General features: G+C 33.9%; 2 protein-coding genes across 3 annotated transcripts; both read left to right on the forward strand.

Moving 5' to 3' along the window:
- The first annotated feature begins 3,956 nt into the window (after positions 1-3,956).
- Positions 3,957-10,411, forward strand: LOC142627629 (putative alpha,alpha-trehalose-phosphate synthase [UDP-forming] 10). 2 transcript variants are annotated; one of them, XM_075801506.1, is made up of 5 exons: positions 3,957-4,236; positions 4,533-4,590; positions 7,118-9,178; positions 9,266-9,539; positions 9,647-10,411. In XM_075801506.1, the coding sequence occupies exons 3-5, from the start codon at positions 7,203-7,205 to the stop codon at positions 9,968-9,970; spliced, it is 2,574 nt and encodes an 857-aa protein (XP_075657621.1). In that variant the 5' UTR covers positions 3,957-4,236; positions 4,533-4,590; positions 7,118-7,202; the 3' UTR covers positions 9,971-10,411. The 2 variants fall into 2 exon arrangements, with proteins under 2 accessions (XP_075657621.1, XP_075657622.1); XM_075801507.1 differs by having other exon boundaries at positions 4,169-4,236; positions 4,507-4,590.
- An 8,914-nt stretch (positions 10,412-19,325) lies between these two features.
- LOC142629093 (uncharacterized protein At4g02000-like) lies at positions 19,326-19,934 on the forward strand. Its single transcript, XM_075803081.1, has one exon. The coding sequence runs from the start codon at positions 19,326-19,328 to the stop codon at positions 19,932-19,934; it is 609 nt and encodes a 202-aa protein (XP_075659196.1).
- The last annotated feature ends 3,438 nt before the right edge of the window (positions 19,935-23,372 follow it).

Raw genomic sequence — 23,372 nt, forward strand, 5'->3', positions numbered from 1 at the left:
AATGCACATTAACAACATTCGTGTGCAAATCTCTTTAAAAGTTTCTTACCTAGGAAATTCTTTGGAAATTTTTTTAGAAACGGAAAAATGATAAAACAGTTTATATTTTTGAAATCAAAGACACGTTTGATTAGATGAAATTAAAAATATAGTTTTTTGAAGAAAAAAATTAGAAAATTCTAAAATATGTTATTATTCAGATTTGAACTCTAATGCTAACTCATTAAATAAGACAGATTCATTAAATTAAATGTGTGTTTTCATTAACTTTTGAAAATTAGAACCTGAAAACAGTCTTTTGCATATTTTCAGTTTCCTTTACAAATTGAGTTTTGAAAATAGTTTTGTTTTTTGTCCATTTTGAGTTACCTAACAAGTTTTTTAGTCTCAAAATTAGAAAATTATTTTTGGAAACAAAAAATAAGGGGAAAAACAGTTACCAAACATACCTAAAGAAAATTGTTTTTTCTTTATATTCCCAAAAACAAGTTTTTGAAAATAGAAAACAAAAACTGTTACCAAACATATCCTTAATTTTTTGACAAATTTTTTTATATTTTCTGCAAAAGTAGTGTCAAGATTTTTCTAATATAGTTTATTAATAATTGTTTGAAAAACATTTGTTAATATCACGCAGATGATCTATTTATTTTTTAAACAAACGGTTTCTTAAAAAACATATTTCATATATATTTTTTTTTGGTGTATGATAGGATGAAACACGTTTTATGTGGTCAACGAAAAAAACCCAATAACGAGGAAAACATTTCCTATTTTTTTAAGAACAGACAAACTTTTTTGAAACGTCACATACTCACCTTCATTGTCACACCCCCAATTATGTTAAAAAGCTAGGTGTGGTGATTGTAAATTATATGCTATAATGTACTAATATTTAAAGAAAGAAACAAACATTATCACTATTTGATATAACGTAGCTATCAATGTTATTGTTAAACCGTCAAGTTAAGAAACAGAAACCATGATAAACTTGTGAACGTCATGAATTGATGAGCTTTTCAGTTATATATAGTGTTTTTTCCCGAGGAATATTGTCGAGTATAAATGCGGAAAAATGGTGAATTCCTTTTTAAAATTTGCAATTTGTAAATGTTTGATGTATTATTAATATTGTCATTGTCATTGACATGAGACATGACATAGTAATTTCCTTTTATAATTTGTTATAAAACACATAATATTCTTAATAATAAATACTATTCCGTTTTTGAAGGAGTTGTTTGAATAATAAAGTGTCTCCATGCATAAAGCATTACCATTCAAAGGGTCACTGATAGTGATGGCGTGCGCATGGTCTAGCTAGAATTTCCTATCATGTGCTAATAAATTAATATACCAATATTATAAGATACCTAGCTATATCTCTTTCCAAAAAAAAAATCTATACACTTTTCTTCACTATTGCAGATCAAAGATATATATTTCTCTCCCCCCCCCCCCCCCCAAAAAGATAAAATATACATAGGCTTGAGCTAGGGTTAGGTAAGAGTAATATAATAAAAAAAAAAGTTTAAAAGAAAAACTTGTTGTGTATTTGTATTAGTTTAATTTCTTGTTAGTTTGTTTTATTAATTTTTTTTATACGATACCATTTCAACTTTTGACATCCACTCCACGATAATTACTCTTTATTATCAGTTCTAAAATACCAATTGATTTTGAGTGTATGCAGGTTTAAACTCTGTATCTTTTATTCAATAATTAAAAATTTGACTAGTTAAATTATCTAGAGTCCACTTACTTAAAAAATAAGTTGAGTAAAAATTTGACTATACCTATGAAGAAAATAATAATAAGTTATACATTCGTAACCGAGTCAAATATAAAAATACTACAGCTACTACAAATTTTACTATATAAATCTTATAGATTGATATGTCAATTTTTGAATTAAAAATTGTATTTATTATATCATTTATGTGATATCAACAATATTTATTATCATATCAATTTGTAGTTGTTAACCAAATCAGCTAAGGCCTAAGGGAAAAAAAAGAAGTAAAAAACTAATTAACCTAAACACATCCATAGGAGGGCTAATAATCTCTGCCTATTCGTATTTGACCAAAAGTTTGTTGACTATCCAATTAAATATATATACGTAGGAATACACTAACAAATAGCAATTAAAAAAGTAAAATATTGGAGGATAACGTTATTTAATTATAAAACTCATCTCACCATTTAAAATATTAGGTAAATTAGGTTAAGCCAACCACCCTCATCACACCACGAGTTTTCTCATAATTTCCTCTTATAGCTAAACAAAATTACACTAATTCAGCAACACTTAACTTTACATTCTCTCTCTCTCTCTCTCTCTCTCTCTATATATATATATATATATATATATATATATATATATATATTTTTTTTTTTTTTAACTTTACATTCTCTAGCCTAACTTTTAACTACAATAGGCCCTTCCTAAAAAATAAAAAAATACAACAACAATCTTGTAACTAAATTAGTTAGTATTTGTTGGCATTTTCAATAGTAATATTCATTATTCAAATTCTCATTTTCCAATGATTAAAAAAAAAAACATTATCTTCTACATTTGTCCGTAAAATTATGCCCATTACGTTTCCATAACATCTTGTTACTTTGAACCCAAAAGTAGTAACAAACAATAAATGTTGCCTGAATTTGCTTACTGTCTACTTTTATATACTAAAACATGCAAAATATAAGTAATTTATCTTCGATCATACCCATATTGATTCTTTCTTATCTAATTATCCACGAAAGTGTATTGATTCCATTTTACATAGTTGACTTTTAAAACATATATTTAATAAGATTTGTATCTATATAGATTGTAAATAGATTTGAATGTGTTACTATCAAACCAAAAGAAAATGTTAGAGATATAATTTTTTTTACACAAACTTTTATAAACTGATGATGTGATGAATGATTATTGGTAAATAAAAAAATGATGTTATTAGTTTAAAATAAAAAAATGATGTTATTGGTAAACCTAGATGAGAACTACTAAGAAATTGGCTACAACAACAATTTGTAAAAATGTTGTAAAATAGTTTGTAACTGCAGCATTATTTCAAATCAAAACACTATCTTAGATTAGATTTCACCATGTATATCACATGTAAGGTATTGATTTAAATTATTAATACAATGACAAAATAAAATTTAATCATTTCAAAATTAATAGATAAGATATTTTTTTATTGTGTTTAGATAAAATATTAAGAATTATTCAATGTAATTATCTTAATAATTCTAAAGGATTTTAAATTTAATCCAATGTTTCAAACCTAAATTCCTTATTTGATGAAAAAAGTTTTATTAGTTGAATTGATCAAATGGTCTTGTTAATAGGTACACTTAGAGTAATTGTTAAATAAATCATGTTAAGAAAGTCTTGACCATAATTTTACAGAAAATAGAAAAAATTGTAAAAAAATTTAATTATTATTTTTTAATAAATTTTTTTAACAATATATTCTAATGTTCTTAAAAAATTCGTTAACTTGCCTCAAAATCGAAATTCACAAACACATTAGAGTGGTAACGAGATTCAAAGACATAACTTTTCAAGTCTTGAAGACATGCTTATAGTCCATTATTCCAAGATTAAAGACAAAGACCAATTAAACAATGGACACAAGTCAAGGCCCCCAACTTAAAAATAAAAAAGAAAAAAGAAAAAAAGGGCATTATAGTAATTTCAACAAACAAGTTGGGAAAACAAATCCGGAAACTTCTCCGAAACCGAAAAGCCAAAAACTCAAAAAGAAAAAAAAAAAAGAAAAAAAAGAAAAAACCCAAAAGTATTTGCGGTAAAGCTTATCCCAATTCCCAAACCCTCCCCAATAGAAAATTAGCAAGTAAAACCTTTTCCCATATATATATATATATACACACACACACACACACACACACACACACTCACACATAAACGTATAAAATTTCATTTTCCACATTTACTCTCTCTCTCTCTCTCACTTTCTATTTATATAACAAAACAAAAAACAAAAACAAAAACAATCCAACGCAGCCTCCATTCTCTTCTTCTCAAACCCAAAAAAAAAACCTCTTTAAAAAAAACAACACTCTCATATCCAAAATCGCCGATTATTTTTTTAACCGTCTTTCTCCGATCGCCGATTTTCTAACCGCTTCTCCATTTCTTTTTGTTGTTGTTTCGCGTGCGTTAAACCGTTGAAAGAAGCTCGCCTTTATTTTTTGGTACGTGTTTTTTTTTTTTTTGTTGTGTTTTTGAGTTTGGAAATTTTTCTTAAGGACTTGTTTGGTTGTCGAGAAATATGTTTTTAGAAAAGAAAAGGAGGAACAATAAGGAGAAGAAATTTGACTATTTGATCTCAGCTGTTTTTAACTGAGAACAAAGAGTGACAAGAGACTTTCACTTCGTTTTGTTTTTTTTTTTTCTTGGCAACCAAACATGGCTTTTGGAGCGATATTCTAAGTGTTTTTACATATTGATATGTATATATATAGTTTTCTCTGTGGTGTAATTTTGGCAGGAATTTTGATCAAATTAAAGGCTTGAGAAAATTCGAGAGCGGCTTGAATTTGTTTCAGGTTAGGATCTTTGGATTTTTCAACACCGTAACGTATTTTTTCTTTTAGATCTAGAAGGTTTTTTTTTTTTCTTTTTTTGGTGGTGAATTGCTCTCACAGTAAAAAAAAAAAAAAAACTGTGCTATTTATTTCTGTATTTTTAGTTGAGAGATTTATCGTATTTCTGTATTTATTTCTTGTACTTAGAGACACTGTTTGTTTGGACGGAAAATACTTTCCGAGAAAACTAAATATTTCTTATTGCTTCACAAAAGACTTAATTTTGTGAAAGATTTCAAATAAGGCTTCTCTTTATTTGAATTGAGCCATAATTCAAATTTAGGACTTTCAAAAGTGAACATGAACCTTAGAAGATTCTCTTGTCCTTCCTTTTTTTTTTTTCTTAAAAAAAAATTATTAAGTTCAATTTGGGTGAGGAATTGTTTTTGTGTTTCTGTTTTTAAAAATTTGTTAATAATGGTTAAAATCACTGTTATGGTCACATATGTTAGTCTGATTACTGTGTAACACTCTCAAGATTGCTTGTTTTGAAGCATTGGTATTTTGTTTGTTTGTCATCAGGGATGATTAGGGTTGATGATAAAAATAGTAAATTTTGAGTTTTAATACTCGTGCGCAATTGGGTATATTATCGATAGTAGATTGTTATGCTTCATACCCAAGTAAATGTAGAAGTAGTTTTAATTGGATGCATTATTGCATTTATGAAATACTACCTAATGATAACATTTGGCTGCCTTTTAAAACCTTCTGCTATATATTTGTATGAATTTTGTGCCTTTTTTATTCACAGTTTAGCTTTGTTTCACATATTTTGAGGTTATCATACTTGTTTCTTTCCACTCTTCAAATTATACAGTGGGGGGTGCTAATATATGCAATGGGTTCTCAGTGATCATTATACACCTTTCTCTGTCCCTCTCTCACACGCATACGCATGCTCCTATCTCCCCCCCCCCCCCCCCCCCAAAACCCAATTTTTGAGTATGCCAAAGTTCTTTAGAGGAAGAGTGATATCTATTTTTGGTTTACACTGTATTAGAAGTAACACTACATCTCTAATTTAATTTTGTTATTATTAGAAATTTGGATCGTATTTAACATGGTAGAGTGTATAAGCAAGCTTCTAATTCTATATGCATTGCTATGGAAGTTAGAATCTATCAGTTTGTCATCATTGTGATAGATGTATGGTTTAACTCTTATGTATGGATATCATTTAAGTCAGGAATTATTCAGGAACTTGTTAGGATTATACTGGAGAAGATTTTAGCATGAATTTGATAAGCAAAAGGGATGCCAATAAATAGGGGTATGATTTATGCAAGCTAGTGTAGACCAACCGAATCCTACTCAGACTTTGGACAAGCTTGGGTTGGGCCTAGGCACAAACAACCCAACGGGCTAGGGTTGTGGTCCACACAACCCAACCCTAGCCCAACCCTTAAGTCCAGCCCATAACCCAATATACCAGCCTATAATTTAGATGACACAGGTTTTTAGATGTACCTCATATTTGTAATAATTAAAAAAAAGTTGTGTTTGATGAACACAATTTTAGTTCCATATCTTCGTAGCTCTTTGATATGATTGAAAATTTTCTATTATAATAATTTTATGGGATTAAAAAATTAATGATAATTAATGTCATTTTAAGTTAATTTTCAGCTATGCACTAACCTACTTGCCTTAGCCTGATAAGATCGAAGATCAACCCAACCCAATCCAACATTACAGTCTGGCCCAATCCTAGTCTAGTCCAACCTGAGCCCAAAATTTCTCAATGTAAGCTGGTTATGGGCTGAATTCTACAGGCTGAAGGCTGGGTTGTGTTATGGCTTGAGGTTATGGGTTGTGATTTGGCTTAGAATCATATGGTTAGGACCATCTAGATTTGTGGTTATTTCTCTGACTTTACTTTTAAGTTTCAAGAAATTAATGAAGATGTTATGGCTTGCTCATGAGTTCTCTCTCATATTCTTTTTTCACCTTTTTTTTTTTTTTTTAATATAAGTATCTCAAATTCTATTTCTATTGTGCTTAAACATGTGTGCTTTTGATAAATAGGTTGAATGCCCCTCTGTTTTTATTTATATTAACATCTCTCTGTCAGACTCATGTTCATAATTGGTTAAGCAAATTGCATTATACCCTATTCGTTTTGAGATGATTTGTCTGCTTCTGATGGAAAGTCTATATATGCTTTAAATACTTCTAGACCATCTAATTACTTTTCCTTCTTTCCTGAAGTCAAATGGAATTTCTCTGTGTGATACTCCGCATGTTAGCCTTTTAGCAACTAAAGCTCCATATAAATATATATAAAAGTTTTTATTAAATGTAATCTCTGGAAGTACATTATTGGATGCTGCCAGTAAATGATTAAAAAGAAAGCTCTTGTTTGAAATGAGCAGCCATGCAAAGTGTGAAACCAATTTCAGCATGGCATTCAAATTATTTTGATGTTTTTATGGAGTTGTATTTCCAACAATTTACTGATGTGGTCAAACCCATTCCTCTTTTATAGGTTTGTGGACAGCTGAGCCAAAAGTCTCTGTTGGGAAGTGTTGTTCTGCATGAGTTAGTAGAAAGGACTCTCTCACTTGTCATTAATGGCATCAAGATCATGTTCAAACTTTTTTGATTTGGCTTCTGGAGACCTATTGGATATTCCTCATACCCCTAGAGTTCTTCCACGGGTAATGACTGTTCCAGGAATCATATCTGATGTGGATGGTTATGGCAGTACTGATGGAGATTCAGATGTGTGCCGTGAGAGGAAAATCATAGTAGCGAATATGCTACCTTTGCATGCCAAAAGGGATGCAGAAACTGACAAATGGTGCTTCAGTTTGGATGAGGATTCTCCTTATTTACAGTTGAAGGATGGCTTCTCTCCTGAAACAGAAGTACTTTATGTGGGTTCTCTTAAGGTTGAAATAGATGCTACTGAACAAGACGAAGTTGCACAAAAACTGCTGGATGATTTCAAGTGTGTGCCTACATTTCTGCCCCATGACCTTCAGAAAAAGTTTTACCTTGGGTTCTGTAAACAGCAACTTTGGCCTCTTTTTCATTATATGCTACCCATGTGCCCAGACCATGGTGATCGCTTTGACCGCTCGGTTTGGCAGGCCTATGTTTCTGCAAACAAAATATTTGCCGACAAGGTTATGGAAATAATTAATCCTGAGGATGATTGTGTTTGGGTTCATGATTATCACTTAATGGTTTTACCAACATTTTTGAGAAAGCGGTCTACTCGAGTTAGGCTTGGATTCTTTCTCCACAGCCCATTTCCATCATCAGAGATATACAGAACTTTGCCTGTTCGGGATGAAATTTTGAGGGGACTGCTAAATTGTGATCTAATTGGTTTCCATACATTTGATTATGCACGCCACTTCCTCTCATGCTGCAGCAGAATGTTAGGCCTGGACTATGAATCAAAGCGGGGACACATTGGACTTGATTACTTTGGCCGCACAGTTTATATTAAAATTCTTCCTGTGGGCGTTCATATGGGACGGCTTGAATCTGTGCTGAATCTTGCTTCAACATCTGCCAAAATTAAAGAAATTCAAGAACAATTTAAGGGGAAAAAGGTGATTCTTGGTGTTGATGACATGGATATATTTAAAGGCATCAGTCTGAAACTTCTTGCCTTAGAACAGCTATTGGAGCACCATACAGAGCTGCAGGGTAAGATTGTTCTGGTTCAAATAGTCAATCCTGCTAGGGGCTCTGGGAAAGATGTCCAGGAAGCAAAGAGAGAGACGTATTTAACCGCCCAAAGGATCAATGAGGTTTATGGTTCACCTAATTATGAGCCAGTGATTCTAATCGACCGTCATGTTCCACGTTTTGAGAAGTCTGCCTATTATGCTGTAGCAGAATGTTGCATAGTGAATGCTGTGAGGGACGGTATGAACTTGGTCCCTTACAAGTATATTGTTTGCAGACAAGGTACTCCAGTTATGGATGAGGCTATGGGTAGAAAATCAGATTCTCCTCGAACAAGCATGCTTGTTGTGTCTGAGTTCATTGGCTGCTCACCTTCTTTAAGTGGAGCAATCAGGGTTAACCCTTGGGACATTGATGCTGTGGCTGATGCCTTGGAATCAGCCATCACCATGCGCGATTCTGAGAAGCAGTTGCGGCATGAGAAACACTATCGTTATGTCAGTTCTCATGATGTAGCTTATTGGGCTCGCAGCTTTATGCAGGATTTAGAGAGAGCATGCAAGGATCATTACACTAAACGATGCTGGGGGATTGGCTTGGGTCTGAGATTTAGAGTAGTTTCTCTTTCTCATGGATTTAGGAAGTTGTCTATTGAACACATTGTTTCAGCATATAGAAGAACAAACAGAAGAGCAATATTTCTTGACTATGATGGTACTGTTGTTCCCCAAAACTCTATTATTAAAACCCCCAGCCCTGAAGTCACCTCTGTTCTGAATGTTCTGTGCAATGATCCCAAGAACACTGTATTTATTGTTAGCGGAAGGGGGCGGGATTCTCTGAGTGAGTGGTTTGCTCCATGTGACATGCTGGGAATAGCAGCTGAACATGGTTACTTCTTGAGGTACGTTAACAATAACATGCTTTGAATGTTCATCTTGCTTCTTGACTTACTTTTCTACAGAAGCTAAGGTTCTTTTGCTTGGTGCAGGTGGAATCAATCATCCAAGTGGGAAACCAGTCCAGTGGCTGCAGATCTTGATTGGAAAAATATTGTGGAACCTGTGATGAGATTATATACAGAGGCCACTGATGGCTCCAACATAGAGGTTAAAGAGAGTGCTTTGGTATGGCACCATCAAGATGCAGACCCTGACTTTGGATCTTGCCAATCGAAGGAGTTGGTGGATCATCTGGAAAATGTACTTGCTAATGAACCAGCAGTTGTTAACAGGGGAAATCTTATTGTCGAAGTCAAGCCACAGGTATATATTCCTTCCCCAACCCCAAAAAAAGAACTTCCCTTTCTCTTGATTTTTTCTCACATATGAATCTGGGGTGAAATTTCTCATTAATGTTTTGTTGAATATAGGGAGTAAGCAAAGGGTTAGTTGCGGAAAAGGTTCTTTCAAGAATGGTGCACAGTGGGAATGCACCGGATTTTGTAATGTGCATTGGAGATGATAGATCTGATGAAGATATGTTTGAGAGCATATTAAGCACAGTCTCTAGTCCATCCTTGCCTGCAGCTCCAGAGATCTTTGCTTGCACCGTTGGCCAAAAACCAAGCAAGGCTAAGTATTATCTCGAGGATAATACTGAAGTTGTGAAATTACTTCAAGGGCTTGCTTCTGCTTCAAACCCAAAGCCGAGGAATCTTCCCCATATCCAGGTTTCTTTTGAGAGTACCGTTTGAGTTAGAGCCGAGTGACTGGCACAGATATACAAGTTCCATATACTTGAACCATTGTTTTGTTCATAGGGATTCTTTCCTGTAAAGCAGGAAAAAAGTTTTGGCTATTGCTCTTAAAACTTGATACATGGTGGGGCTTTGCAGATGCGGTTCTGATCCTTGTGAGCTCCTAAACCAGTTTGCTGGGTTAGAGTTGAATTTTGGTGAGCTTGTCAAGGATCACATAGAACTTGCTATACTTTTTCTCTGTATATGGTGTCAAACCTTGTATCTACGCCAGTTGCCCTCAGGATTACACTCCAGTTGTCTATAATGGCTTTTTGTTTTGTTTTGTTTTTTTTTTTTTTTTTTTTTTATATAGGGCATCATTACCTTGTATAGGCACACTGCTCTTGTCACAATACAAAATTTCAGTTTGATCAGAGATATTTATTGGTATCCTAACGGCTAAATTTAATCATTTCAGTATCTTTTTTTTTTAGGATAAGTTATTTATTTTAGTATATTTGGTGTATGGTGATCTAAACTCATCTGAGTTAGCACTGAATTAGCATGTCAGATAAATACTTATGTTGAATTAAATTCTGATTGGTTTTGTTTTGCATTTTTGAGGGAAATAGGTTATGTTTTCTCTAGTAAACTTGGGTGTGTGGTTTACTTCCTGATTTGTTCCACTTCCACATGAAAATGGGATTATGTATATCCCTAGAAAGACTACCTAAACGAAATATATTTGGTTCCTCCTTCTCCTTATGATGTGTTTTATGTTTCTTGAATTAGTTGAACTAGTTGCAGACCCACGGTTAAACCCACGTATAAGAAGAGAGGACTTGTGATGGAAAACTCAATAAAACGTACTTGTGATGGAAAACTCAATAAAACGTTACTAAAACATATCAATACAAAGTAGAGATTTTAAAAACATAAAAATTCATTAACCTAAAGTAGAGTTGCAAGAAATAATGAAAAATTGAGAGAGAGAGAGAAGAATATTCAAAATAAAATGTATAGTTGAAAACACCAAATTATTCAAATCATGCTACGTAATAGAATAATATTATATCATTATATACTATATTTATAATAAAATAGGAATATAGAATCACATCTAACAATCAAATAAAAATAGATAACAACTTATAACAACCAAATTAAATCAATTTAAATTATAGTTCAACACAAAAATTTGAACTTAAAGTAGAGATGCAAGATTAAATCAAAAATCCACCAAAAGAAAAAAAAATATTGAGAGAGAGAGAGAGAGCACCTTTTTGTATGCGAGAGAAGTTCCAAAAAAAAATTCATTAACATAAAGTAGAGATCTAAAAAGGAATTATAAATCCACTAAAAGGGGAAAAAATAGAGAGAGAGAGAGAGAGAGAGAGGTGAATCACCTTCTTGTTTGGGGAAAAATATGAATAGAATGTGAGAGAATGATATATTTATAGTAAAGAAGATGGAAATAAGAGGGATTAGAATAAAATGAAGAGTATCGGTATGGCAAGGAGTAAGGGGAAGATAAAAATGTAAAAGAGATGAGAAAACATTGAAGGAAGTGGAAAATTAATGAATAGAGGAAGAATTAAAAATGAGAGTAAGAGTTGAAAATACATGAATGACATGGCACATTGAGAAAGTAGTAACATTAAATTCTATTCTTTGAATTTTATATATTATTATTACTAGTTGCAAACTCATGCAATGCACGAAAAAATTTAACAATTTGTTTTTTTGTTAAGTGAAAAATGAAAATAGTATATAAGACTTATAAATGTTAGTCCTAAATCCTTTTGTGAAATATTTTGTAAATAATGTAATATATGGTTGAAATTTGTTTATAGTGCTCATTACAAATGGTTCATCCTCTATATGATTTGAATGACCTCAAGATGAAACAAATATAACTAAATCCATCACATGTGCTAGGAGGGAAAAACAACTTTAATAACATAAGAAAAATGTGATTTTATCAAGAACTTATCAACATTACACGGAAAATGTGATATAATTGTTAATGAAGCAATTCATCTTTTTACACAAATCAATCCTCCAAAGCATCATTGAATTGGATTGAAATAGATTGGAAATGGACCAAAGTAGACCGAAAGGGACCAAAGTGGACTAAAATGGACCAAAGTAGACCAAGTTGGACCGAAGTTGACGATGTAAGCCAAATTGGATCAAAGTGATCGGAAATTGACCAAAATGGACCGAAGTGCTATGCTAATGTGGTTCAATATGAGTGTGCAACAATAAATACTACGTTTAAGTTTTTAAATATTATATAGACGTGGCTAATGTATCTATAAAAGTTTATCAAATAACTTGGTTGATGTATCTATAGAAGTGTATCAAATGACATTCCCATGACTTGTCAAAAATGATTTAATGAATGGACAGTTTTCTTCCAAACAAGGTGGGAAGATGCTTCTACAACTCTTTATATAACAGTTTATAAGACTATTCATGTGTATTAAATCACATGATTCATTAAATTATTTAAACAACTTACATGACTATTAAGTAAGTCATGTGACTAAAAATACAAGTGAATACTTTTAAAATTGTTATAAAGTGGCCATGAGCTATATAGTTAAATTGGTTGACTCTTCTTGGTGTGTCCATGACATTTAAGGTTTAGATCTCCCTCCCAATTGTAACTATTGAATTTTATATATAAAAAATTTTAAAAAAAAGTTGTTAGGTAGTGTTTTGAAAGAAAATCCTATCTTCAAAAATTAATGACCAAATATTATTTTGACCTTTTGGGGTTTGTGAGTAGCATTCGGATTCCAATTTCTTAATAAAGTAAATGTTGCTATGTTTTGAACTACATTTGGAGGTTCTTTTACTGAGGTAGACTTCTTAAATCAGTATTATTGGATTCAAAAATAAAATTTGCCATAAGTGGATAGGAGATAAGATGCAACAGAAAACCCCATAATAGAGAAAAAAGAGAATGAGATAGTCATCAATATCAGATGGTTCTCTTTCAAGTTTCAAAACAAACAGCAGACAGAAAAGTAAGCTGTTACATCATTTCCATGAGTGGTTTATTCACACCAGTATTGGAATTGTCTTCAAAACATTTTTTTGAAAACATATTGGTTAAAACTTTAATACAATGCCAGTAGATGTTGGCTACTTTATTTATAGCTGCAATGTAGTAATTTTAGATGACCAAAATAAGAAAATTGAAAAAGATGTTTTTGTAGAATAGGACCAATGGGTTACAGAACGTGTAGTTGATTTCTCAATACATCAATTATTGGAGAATCACTTGCATGGAAGAAAACCATCATTCAAATGCATCACAATAATTGATGTACTTATTTTGGTTTTCAATATTTTCACAAAAAAAAAATATATATATATGTGTGTGCGCGCGCACGCGTGTATGTGTGTAGAAAGCAAGCAAATTGCATTTATCTTACTAAAAACAAACAAAACATTTATACTGCATCATTCTTCCACTTGAAGACAGACTAGTTAACTAGCCATTTGTTTCCATTGACAGATTCAAAATAAAATAGTTTACAAGCTAAAGTTGTAAAGTGAAATGAGATATATTCACTCAGTTTTCAAGCTTAAATCACAAATTTGTCAATTCTCTCCCATGGAGATATCATATAATATATTGATGATGACCCAATTCATTTTGGAGCTATTTGTGTTGTGATGTGGCATAAATGATTAAAGTGCCAACTTGGTATGGGTTGGAAGTTGCCATTGTCAGGCCCAGACTGGCATCAGCAGTCATTATGGTTACTGGAACTGTCCTAAGTTCAGACCAAGTTGACTGGCTTGCTGGGTCAGGCCCAGGCCCTGTACAGTCTTCCTTTTTAATTACTGTAATTTTGTAGGTACAACCTCCTACATACAGTTGCTGACCTTTTCTTCCTCTTCTTCTACAGTTGCTGACCTTTATTTCAGATTCTTTAATTAAATATTCATTGATGCAGTATTTTTTTTAAAGATAATTTTATTTGTGTTCTACTTAGGTGGGCTCTTAGAATATACATTAATAAACTATTTTAAAAAAATTTATGAAAAAATGAAAAAGTGATAAATTTTTTTGTCAATTTTTTCAATTTCTCATAAAAAGTTTCTTAAAATAAATGGTTAATATGTGTCCTAAAGGCATATCTTAACCAGATTTATTTTATTTTTGTTATATTAGTTAATATAACTATATATGGTTTAATTTAATGAAGAAACCTAAGATACAACACAGTCTTATAATTTGGTCTTAATTTGGTAGGACTCAACTTGTCTTTTGCATATATTTAGGATGGTAGTAAATTTTATTTCAATTCTAAAATGTATTGTTGCTTTAACTTTCAATATACTCATTTCTCAAAAAAAATTCTTTCAATATACTCTTCTCTTACAGAATATGATCCTCTTCATTTCAAGTCACGTCTATTTCATGATTTAGATTAAAATTTTCAAATTTGAAGCTGTACTTACTGTCACGTCATTTTTGAAATTTGTAAGTGTAAAATTTAGATACAGTACCTTAAGTGATTTTGAATTTAATCGTTCTTTAAAAAAAGGTAATACTATTTGTTTCTCATTAGTTAACTCAATTAAGTATTTGAATTCAATTGAGAAACCTAATATACTATATTGAATTATGAAATGAACGAAATAAATACGGTTTGTTGAAATGAAAAATTGTGGCAGCAAAATTGAGTTTTAGTATGAGGGGACAAATCTTACAACCTCTACTGAGTAGTTTTGCTGGTAAGGGAGAAAAACACAGAACAGTTTTCTGGACCACAGACCACAGACCATTTTCTGGAAAGATGTAATAAAAGGCATGACAAGTGAGCGGCTAAATGTATTCAAGATCACTGGTGAATGGGGCTTTTGCTCTCATTGGCCATCACATTTGTTACCCTTTCACCTGAATAGTACCTTGTTGATTTCTATATGACAAGTTGCTGTCTAGGATACAATTTTTTTTATTGGCTAGGAGGCAGTTTGTTGTTTCACATTCAACTTGCTGAATGAAATTCAGGATATAAGTTTATTAGTTATACCATACATACATATTTTAAAAGGCAATTTTTTTTTTTTTTAATTAATGAGAACCATTGAGTAGCCACTCCAATAAGGGGTGTACATTTAATCCACTAATCTAACGAATTCTTCCTAATCTAACTCGATACCTTAGGTTTGTTTTTCAAAGTTGATTAATTGGGTTGATTCTTTCAACCATAAAAAACTTGGATTGGATTGGGTTTGAATTGACACAATTTTCAATCAAAGTAATTTGATGTGTCAACCCAACCTATCCTATCAATAGTTTATCATTTATGACTAATACTAAGGGGGGACAATGAAAACAAAGGGAAAAATTAATTATAATTTTAAAAACAGAATATTTAAGACTAATACAAACTGTAATTGTCATCTTTTTTTTTTTTTTTTTATATATAGTTAAAACATTACTTGAAATTCAGATTCATTTATCCCCTACTCTCAAAGAATTTAATTTCTCTGCATACTTTTCTGCTCCATATATATATAATCCAATTCTTTTCAAGCATAATGGCTGACATCAATTACAGTAAATGAATTAAGCTATAAATTATTAAGTTCTAAGATGAAACTAGATGAGTCTGAGCCTCTGAGGTCATACTATAATCAACCCACTTGTAATCTATTTGGTTTGGTTTATTTTTTTTAGCCAATTATGTATATTCTGTTAAAGTTTCTCTTTTTCTAAATACAATTGTGTTTCTTGTCTAATCTACTTTTTAAGCAGAATAAACTATTGAATAAATTATCTCAAACATGTACTTGAAAGGGGAATGTACGAATCCCTCACTTGTTACCCTTCCTTGTGGACCTATATATTCTTTTTTGTTCCACTAGGTTCAACTTATTATTTTTTTCTTTAAAAAAAAAAGGTTCAACTTATTTTTATCATAAAAGGGAATGTATAATTTTGTTTTGTTTTGTTTTTTGTTTTAAGATACAAGTGTTAGTGTTATACATTAAACAAAAGGAAAATTACACTAACTTCCAGCAAAGTTTATTGAAATGACACTATCATCCCATTGTTTCAAATTATTCACATTCCTACAGCTTAATATGAAGATTGAAAAAAATGATTAAAAAATCTTATATTTTTACTTTTACCTTCATTTTTTCAAGCGTAACTATTACGACCTATATTTTCACTTTCATCCTTTCAATATTTATTCAGAATAATAATGTGTTTGCTTGTTACACAAGAGTTCAAAATGAAAATTATTTATTTTGGGAATTTGTAAAACTTTTGTGGCGGGCAAAAAGTAAAAACGAGTTTAAGGTTAGATATTGTTACTATTTGCTTACATAATTAATTTGTAGAGATGGAATGCAAAGTCAACCTTTAAGTACCGTTATAAAACAAAAGTTGGAAGTCATAGTGCAGTGATTAATATTCAGTTGGGAATTGCTCAAAATTGGCTTAGTGTTCGTCCTAAAGCTTAGTCCGAGGATGATGTTACAGATGGATGACTTCTCTCCCTCTCCTTTTCTTTTTCCCCCTTTTGATCCAGGTGCTTCTTGGTTTTATATAACTTAGCCAAGAGACATCTGGATCTTACATTTGGAAGGTCATAATCAAACTACCTTGATACTTGTCCCATCAAGATCTTACTAAAAGGTTTTTACATAAAGGCATTAATTGTGAGAACAATATTCAAGGTCATTTCTCCATTAATGTGGTCAGTTAATTGGTTGCAGTGCATTTAATGTGGAAGAGACGGCCGCATTATCCTTCATTTTTCTTCTCTTCCTTGTTTAGTACCAAGTTACCCTTGTTCCCCTTCAGATTGCCTTGTGTCCTCTTTGACTCGGCCCCTTGACCTTCTAAGGTTAGGCAAATGTCCTTGGCGCCCTCATCAACTATGGTTGTGCAGCCCAAGCAAAGTGTATACTTTCAGAGGACAATTCGCCTACGTTTCCCGGGGTTGACCTCTATACGAGCTTTGTCAGTTATTTGGGTCCTTGTCCCCCAGCAACTTTAATATGCATTTACTAAACTTAATAAGAGCCACATTTCAATAAAACTTGAGCATTTAACTCTGAAATTTCAGTTATAAAATGTTGATTATTTCATGTTGTCCTTATAAATTACCAATGTTATACTTAATTAGCTTCTCATTCAAAAAATAATTATATAAAGCTCATTTTAGAAAGGAAAAAAAAAATGTCTATACTTCACGTAAAACTAAATTTATCAATGTTTAAGATTTTTTTATTTATTTAAAACAATATTTACAATGGTCAAATTATTTCACCCATTAGCTTGATCTTTTATTTTTGTCTCTCTTTCTTGTTATAAGTGAGGGTAAAAATGAAAAAAAAAAGAAAAAAAAAAAGAGGAAGAAGAAGAGTGAAAATGAGGTAATAGTAGTTATTTTATTTCACTTGGAAATAGGAGGGCAAAAGTCGAAATATAAGATTTTGGCTAATTGCAAGCTAGACCTTTAAAGTTTGGGGGTGTTTGGATTTTACATTTTAAAATTTTAGAATTTGGATTTTATTCATGAAGTTCTATTCCATTTGCATCAGTTCTCTTCTATCCATATTTTTAGTTAAGTGCTACATAAAATTGCTACATGTGTTTTGTTAGTCTAATAAAATGATGTCACATTACTTTTATAGCTTAAAAAAGTAAATAATTAAAAATGACATGACATAATAAAAATGACTTAAAATTATTTTATTGGATGAATTAAACACTCGTGGCAAGCTTATATGACACTTAACGAAAAATATGAATGGAGGGTTTGCTTGCTGATGCATACAAAATAGAACTTTAGAAGTAAAACCTAAAATTTGAAAGATAAGGGAGGTTTTAAACAATTCAAAGTAAGAGAAATGTTAGTATAATTTGAGTAAACCTCAGTAAAATTTAATTTAATTTTTCCTAAGTAAAATAAACTCATCAAAGGTGAGATTCTTGAAGAATTATTATGGGCATGTTTGGATAAGCTGTTTTAAAAAGTGCGTTTTTAAACATAAGCATTTTTAAAATGTGTGTTTTTAAAACACAATTTTTAAAACCATTTTTAAGCATTTGGCAAAACTTATGAGAATATTGAGAAAGAAGTTTTTTATTGTCAATTAAGCATTTGATCTATATTTGTCTAAAAATATTATTTGAGCGTAAATTACAAAAATAGGACACAACTCTAACACCAAAGTAGTGAAAGTACACTCATAAAATAATTTTAGTCAGACACCCCAGCTGTTCATCAATACAGTCACCTCACGTCCTCACCACTATAGCTGTTCACCACTCAATAATAATAAATTACTTTCCCAAGTCAGGCCTACCATCTATTCTAAACCACAAAAACAAAATAAAGTTGAAAAGTTGAAACCCAAATCACAAAGTAACGTAGTGAAAAGCTAACGGGAGAGGGAGAAAGAAAGGGCCTGCAGCAATGGCGTTCTCTATTTGTGGTGATTGAGCTTGCAGATGGTGCAATTGAGGCTCTGCCAGTGCGTCTTCTTTCTACTTCCAATATATGATGCTGCATACGATTTGGGTACACTAGGACTAGAAGCCTCTACCTAGTGTGTCTTAGCTACCATTGGAGCTATGCTGTGATGTTGTTCTGCAACTTGCATAGAGAACAATGAGAAGTAGCAAGTACAAGTTGTCATTAAACAATAATTTCGTCATTAAGCAAACTTTTGAGGATATTTTAGGTATTGACACCCTTCAAATTTGGATTGTGATGAGTTTTTAAAATTGCGGTTTCGAAAAAGTTCGATTGTATTTCATTTCCAAAACGCCAAATTTTGCATTTTTGAAAATGCAATTGCTAAAAAATCGCAATGCCAAACGATGGAAATTTTGTGTTTTGATTAAAAAACGTGCGTTTGTGTGGTGCAAACGCTTATCCAAACGGGCTCTATGGTTCATAGCCAACTTGCATTGTTTAGAGAGATGAGCAAAATAGCAGCCAAGTCAAGAAAGAAGGATGCTGAACTTCAACGGAGCACAAAGAAGGTTAAGGAAGACCATAGGGGGGGAGCTCAACACTCTTTTTCTCCTGCCTTTGGTGAAGGTAGTTCTATGTCATATAAAGAGAAACTTGTAGAAGAAATCCTAGGGGCCTTTGAACAGGCCTTCGCTTTTGATAACAACATGGACGTGGAGGTAGAGTCGGATGATGAGTTCACTAACCTACCACCGGGCAAAGTGGCAGTGAAGTTATCTAGTGCGAGGAAAGGGAAGATGCGTGCCCCCTAGATAAACGCTCTCATTGTGAAGGTGTTTGGAAAGAACGTGGGCTATCACTACCTTCATACCAAGCTTTTGGGCATGTGGAAACCAGTTGGCAAGATGGATTGCATGGACCTTGGCCATGACTTCTTCCTTACAAAATTCTCAGCCAAGGAAGATCATTTGAAGGTTCTTAGAGGGGGCCCGTGGTTTGTAGGAGGCCGTTATCTATCCATTCGATGCTGGGAACCAAACTTCAGGTCGTCTATGGTGAATGTATCTGCGGTGGCAGTTTGGATTCGGCTCCTAGAGCTTTCCATTGAATATTACGAACCTTCGGTGTTAAGGGATATCGGGATAGCCATTGGTCTAGTCTTGCAAATAAACACACATATGGCCACCGAGTCTAGGGGACGGTTTACCAAGTTGTGTGTCCAAATTTATCTTGATAAACCTTTGGTTAGAAACATCAAGGTTGGCGGGCTCAACCATGTAGTTCCATATGAAGGCATTACCGCGCTGTGCTTCTCGTGCAAAAGAGTTGGTCACAAGGAGGAGGGCTGTCCTTACAAAACCAAGGTTCTGGAGAAAGTTGATAGCATAGAAGAGGCGGGAAAAAACCAGGTTTCGCAAAGTCAGGATTTGATAGAGAAAGAGGCTTTTGGGTCGTGGACCCATGTTGCACAAAAAAAGCAACATCATAGGAAGATTCGTAAAGAGCCGAAGTAGTTTCCACTTCTAGTGTTTGCGAATCACGGGCCTAAAAAAACTATTGACAATGGGCTTTCTAATGAGGCTTTAGGTGTGACTAATATGGGCTTGGGTAACAATGCTAGGAAACGAAAGCTAAAGGCCAAAGATTTCTCGTTGGGTAGTGGATTTGTTGCAGATCGCACTACAGATTCCTCTTCACTAAACAAGACAAAAAATGCCTCTGCTAAGGTTAGAGAGAGTGGTACTACCCGTGGTCAAAAGTCAAGGAAATCACCTCATGATTCAAAAAAAAAAAAATCACAGCCAATCTTGAAGAACGACTGGCCAAAGCGTGAGCAATTCGGGGGGCAAAAATTATTTCGCTTATGTTGAGGATCTAGGCAAAGCAACACTCCTTGCGGTGTTCAAGGCAGGAGGATCGCCCTCCTCCGGACCTAGCTGCACAATTGAGAGCTTCACCATGGAGATGCTTGACACAGAGATTGGGGATGTAACACTGGTTCAAGTCGATACAAGTGTGGAAGAAAGATCACATGAGTCCAAAAATTTCTAACTGTCCATTTATTGATGATGAAAAGGGTGGGTTCAGTGTCACCGTCGCCTGTGATGGCATTTCTAGAGCTCCATTGAAGCGTGTTGATCCAGTTCTTTGGCCAAAGAATATAAGCTCAGTAGGCGAGGATTGCCCGCAAGGGCATGCTAATTTGCTCGCAGATGGGCTTGGGTCCTTGGTTGATGTGGAGGACGATATGCAATGTGAGGTTGAAGGAAACAACTCTGTTCCTTCCTGATTAGATTCTAATTTAATTCCCAATTGTTGAAATGAATATGCGTATTTGGAATTGTCGAGGTGCCCTTAACCCAAAATTTCATAGTTTTGTTTTTGATTTGATTCACAAGCATTCTCCTACAATTCTAGTCATCATGGAAACTAAGGTTAGCGGAGACAGAGCAAAAAGTATTGCAGATAGGCTCCCCTTGGATGGGGCTTTTTTTGTTAATAATTTTGGGTTGTCTATTGGTCTCTAGGTTCTTTGGGATTCTAGTCGAGTAGAATCTGTTAAGCTCTCCACTACAAAACAAGAGGTACATGCTTTGGTGATCCTTTCCTCTCCTAATTTATCTCAGGGTCCCTAGCTTCTCTCTGTAGTCCATGCTAGTCCGAGATACGTAGAGAGAAGGCTTCTATGGGATAACTTAGCCATTGTGTCTAAACTTCATGGCCTCCCCTGGGTTATTGCGAGGGATCTCAATGAAGTATTGATTGGGGATGACAAGTTTGGCGGAAGGGCAGTTAGCACTTATAGAGCTCTCCAATTTCAAGAGTGCCTTGACACATGCAAGATGATTGACATTGGTTTTTCTGGGGTGCACTATACGTGTTCTAATAATAGACCTATGGGGCAACTTGTTCTAGAGAGGATAGATTAGGTCTTTGTCAATGCTGAATGGAATGCCCTATTTCTAGAAGCTTGGGTGGAGCACCTTGAAAGAGGCCATTCTGATCACTGTCTAGTCAAGCTCCACTAGGATAGAGCTCAAATTTACGGACATGATCGGCCTTTTTGATTTCAGCCAATGTGGCTTTCCCGCCCTTCCTTTCCGGGAATAGCGAGAGACGCCTAGGCAAATCCTAGCTCCTTGTCACATGTTGTCTCTAAATTCACTGATAAAGTGAAGATCTGGAATCGGAGCATGTTTGGTAATTTGTTTCACTGGAAAAAAACGTATTCTCACTGGATTTAAAGGTGTCCAAATGGGCCTCTCCAATAGACCTGATGATTTTTTGGTCTGCATTGAAAAGGATTTGCACGCCAAATTAGCTCTGATCTCGGCTTTAGAAGAAAAATACTGGGCCATGAAGTTTCGTATAACCTAGTTGGTTAAGGGGGACAAAAACACTGCCTTCTACCATACCTCTGCTTTGGTTTGTCGAAACAGAACCCGTGTTTCCTGTATGAAAGATCACTTGGGTAACTGGATGAATGAGGAGAGGGAAATTGCCGATTTTATTAGGAATGGTTATTCAGAGATTTTTATGTCCAGTCACAAATTTTCTACTCTCCTACCTTGGGACCCCCTTTGCTGGAATTCATGCCTGAAGGAAGATGAGATTGTTAAACTTTCGACCCCGATATCTGATGAGGAAATCTTAAGCGCCCTCTGATTTCTCAAAACTTTCAAAGTCCCGAGCCCGAATGGCTTTCATGCAGGGTTCTTTCAACGATTTTGGCTGCTTGTCGGGGAATCAGTAAAAAGGAAGTGAAACAAATTTTCACCTCCCTTACTATGCCAGAGTATCTGAATAGGATCCTCATTACTCTTATTCCCAAGTGCAGCCGCCCTGAGTCCATCAGCAACTACTGTCCTATTAGTATATGTAATACTGTGTATAAGGTTGTAACTAAGTTGATTGTGGCTAGGATCCGGCCCATGCTCTCGGACCTCATATCTTCGTACCAAACAGCTTTTGTTCCTAGTTGAAAAGGAGTTGACAACGCAATAATTGTCTAGGAGGTTATTCATTCTATGTCAAGGAAAAAAGGAAGAGGAGGGATCGTGACAATAAAAATTAGTTTGGAGCAAGCTTATGACCGCCTTGAATGGAGTTTTATTCGTGACACCTTAGGTCTCTTTAAACTCCCTAACCATTTGATCTCTCTGATAATGAGCTGTGTGTCTACATCTTTCATCTCCATTCTCTATAATGGTAGAGCTCTTGAGTCTTTTCTTCCTTCAAGAGGCATTAGACAGGGGGACCCCCTGTCCCCCTACCTTTTTATCCTCTATATGGAAGTTTTGGGAGTGCTCATCACTGAAAAATGCGATGCTGAGTTGTGGGACCCGATAAGAGCCTCAAGGGGAGGGCTAGCTTTCTCTCATCTTTTTTTTTTTTTGCGTTTTTTTTTTCGGACAACCTTGTCTTGTTTGCAAAAGCGTATAGGAAGAATTGTGTGGCTATTAGAGACGCTCTTGACTCCTTTTGCTCATTGTCGGGCCAAAAAGTAAGTAATGCGAAATCCAGGGCGTTCTTTTCTCCTAAAGTCAGTGCTGAATCGAGTGCCGAGCTATGTGAAATTTTGGGATTCAAGTCCACTCCGATGTTGGGGAAGTATTTGGGGTTTGCTATAAAACATTTAGGTATGAATCAAGATTTTGGGTTCATTATTAAGCGAATCCAAAACCGCCTCACTAGATGGAAGACGAATTTGTTATCTTTTGCTGGCCGGCCAGTACTCACTCAATCTGTTATTACCATTGTTCCTGATTATGCGATGCAGTGTGTGGCTCTTCCTGCAAAAGTTCTCAGTAATGTGGACAAACTGAGTCGAAATTTCCTTTAGGGCTTAACTGAAAATAAAAAGAAGTTTCATCTTGTTAGTTGGCAGAAAATTACAAAGTCCAAATCAGAGGGTGGCCTTGGTATTCATGCAACCAAACCCAAGAACATTG

The sequence above is a fragment of the Castanea sativa genome, chromosome 3, assembly GCF_040712315.1.
Source record: "Castanea sativa cultivar Marrone di Chiusa Pesio chromosome 3, ASM4071231v1".
NCBI lineage: Eukaryota > Viridiplantae > Streptophyta > Magnoliopsida > Fagales > Fagaceae > Castanea > Castanea sativa.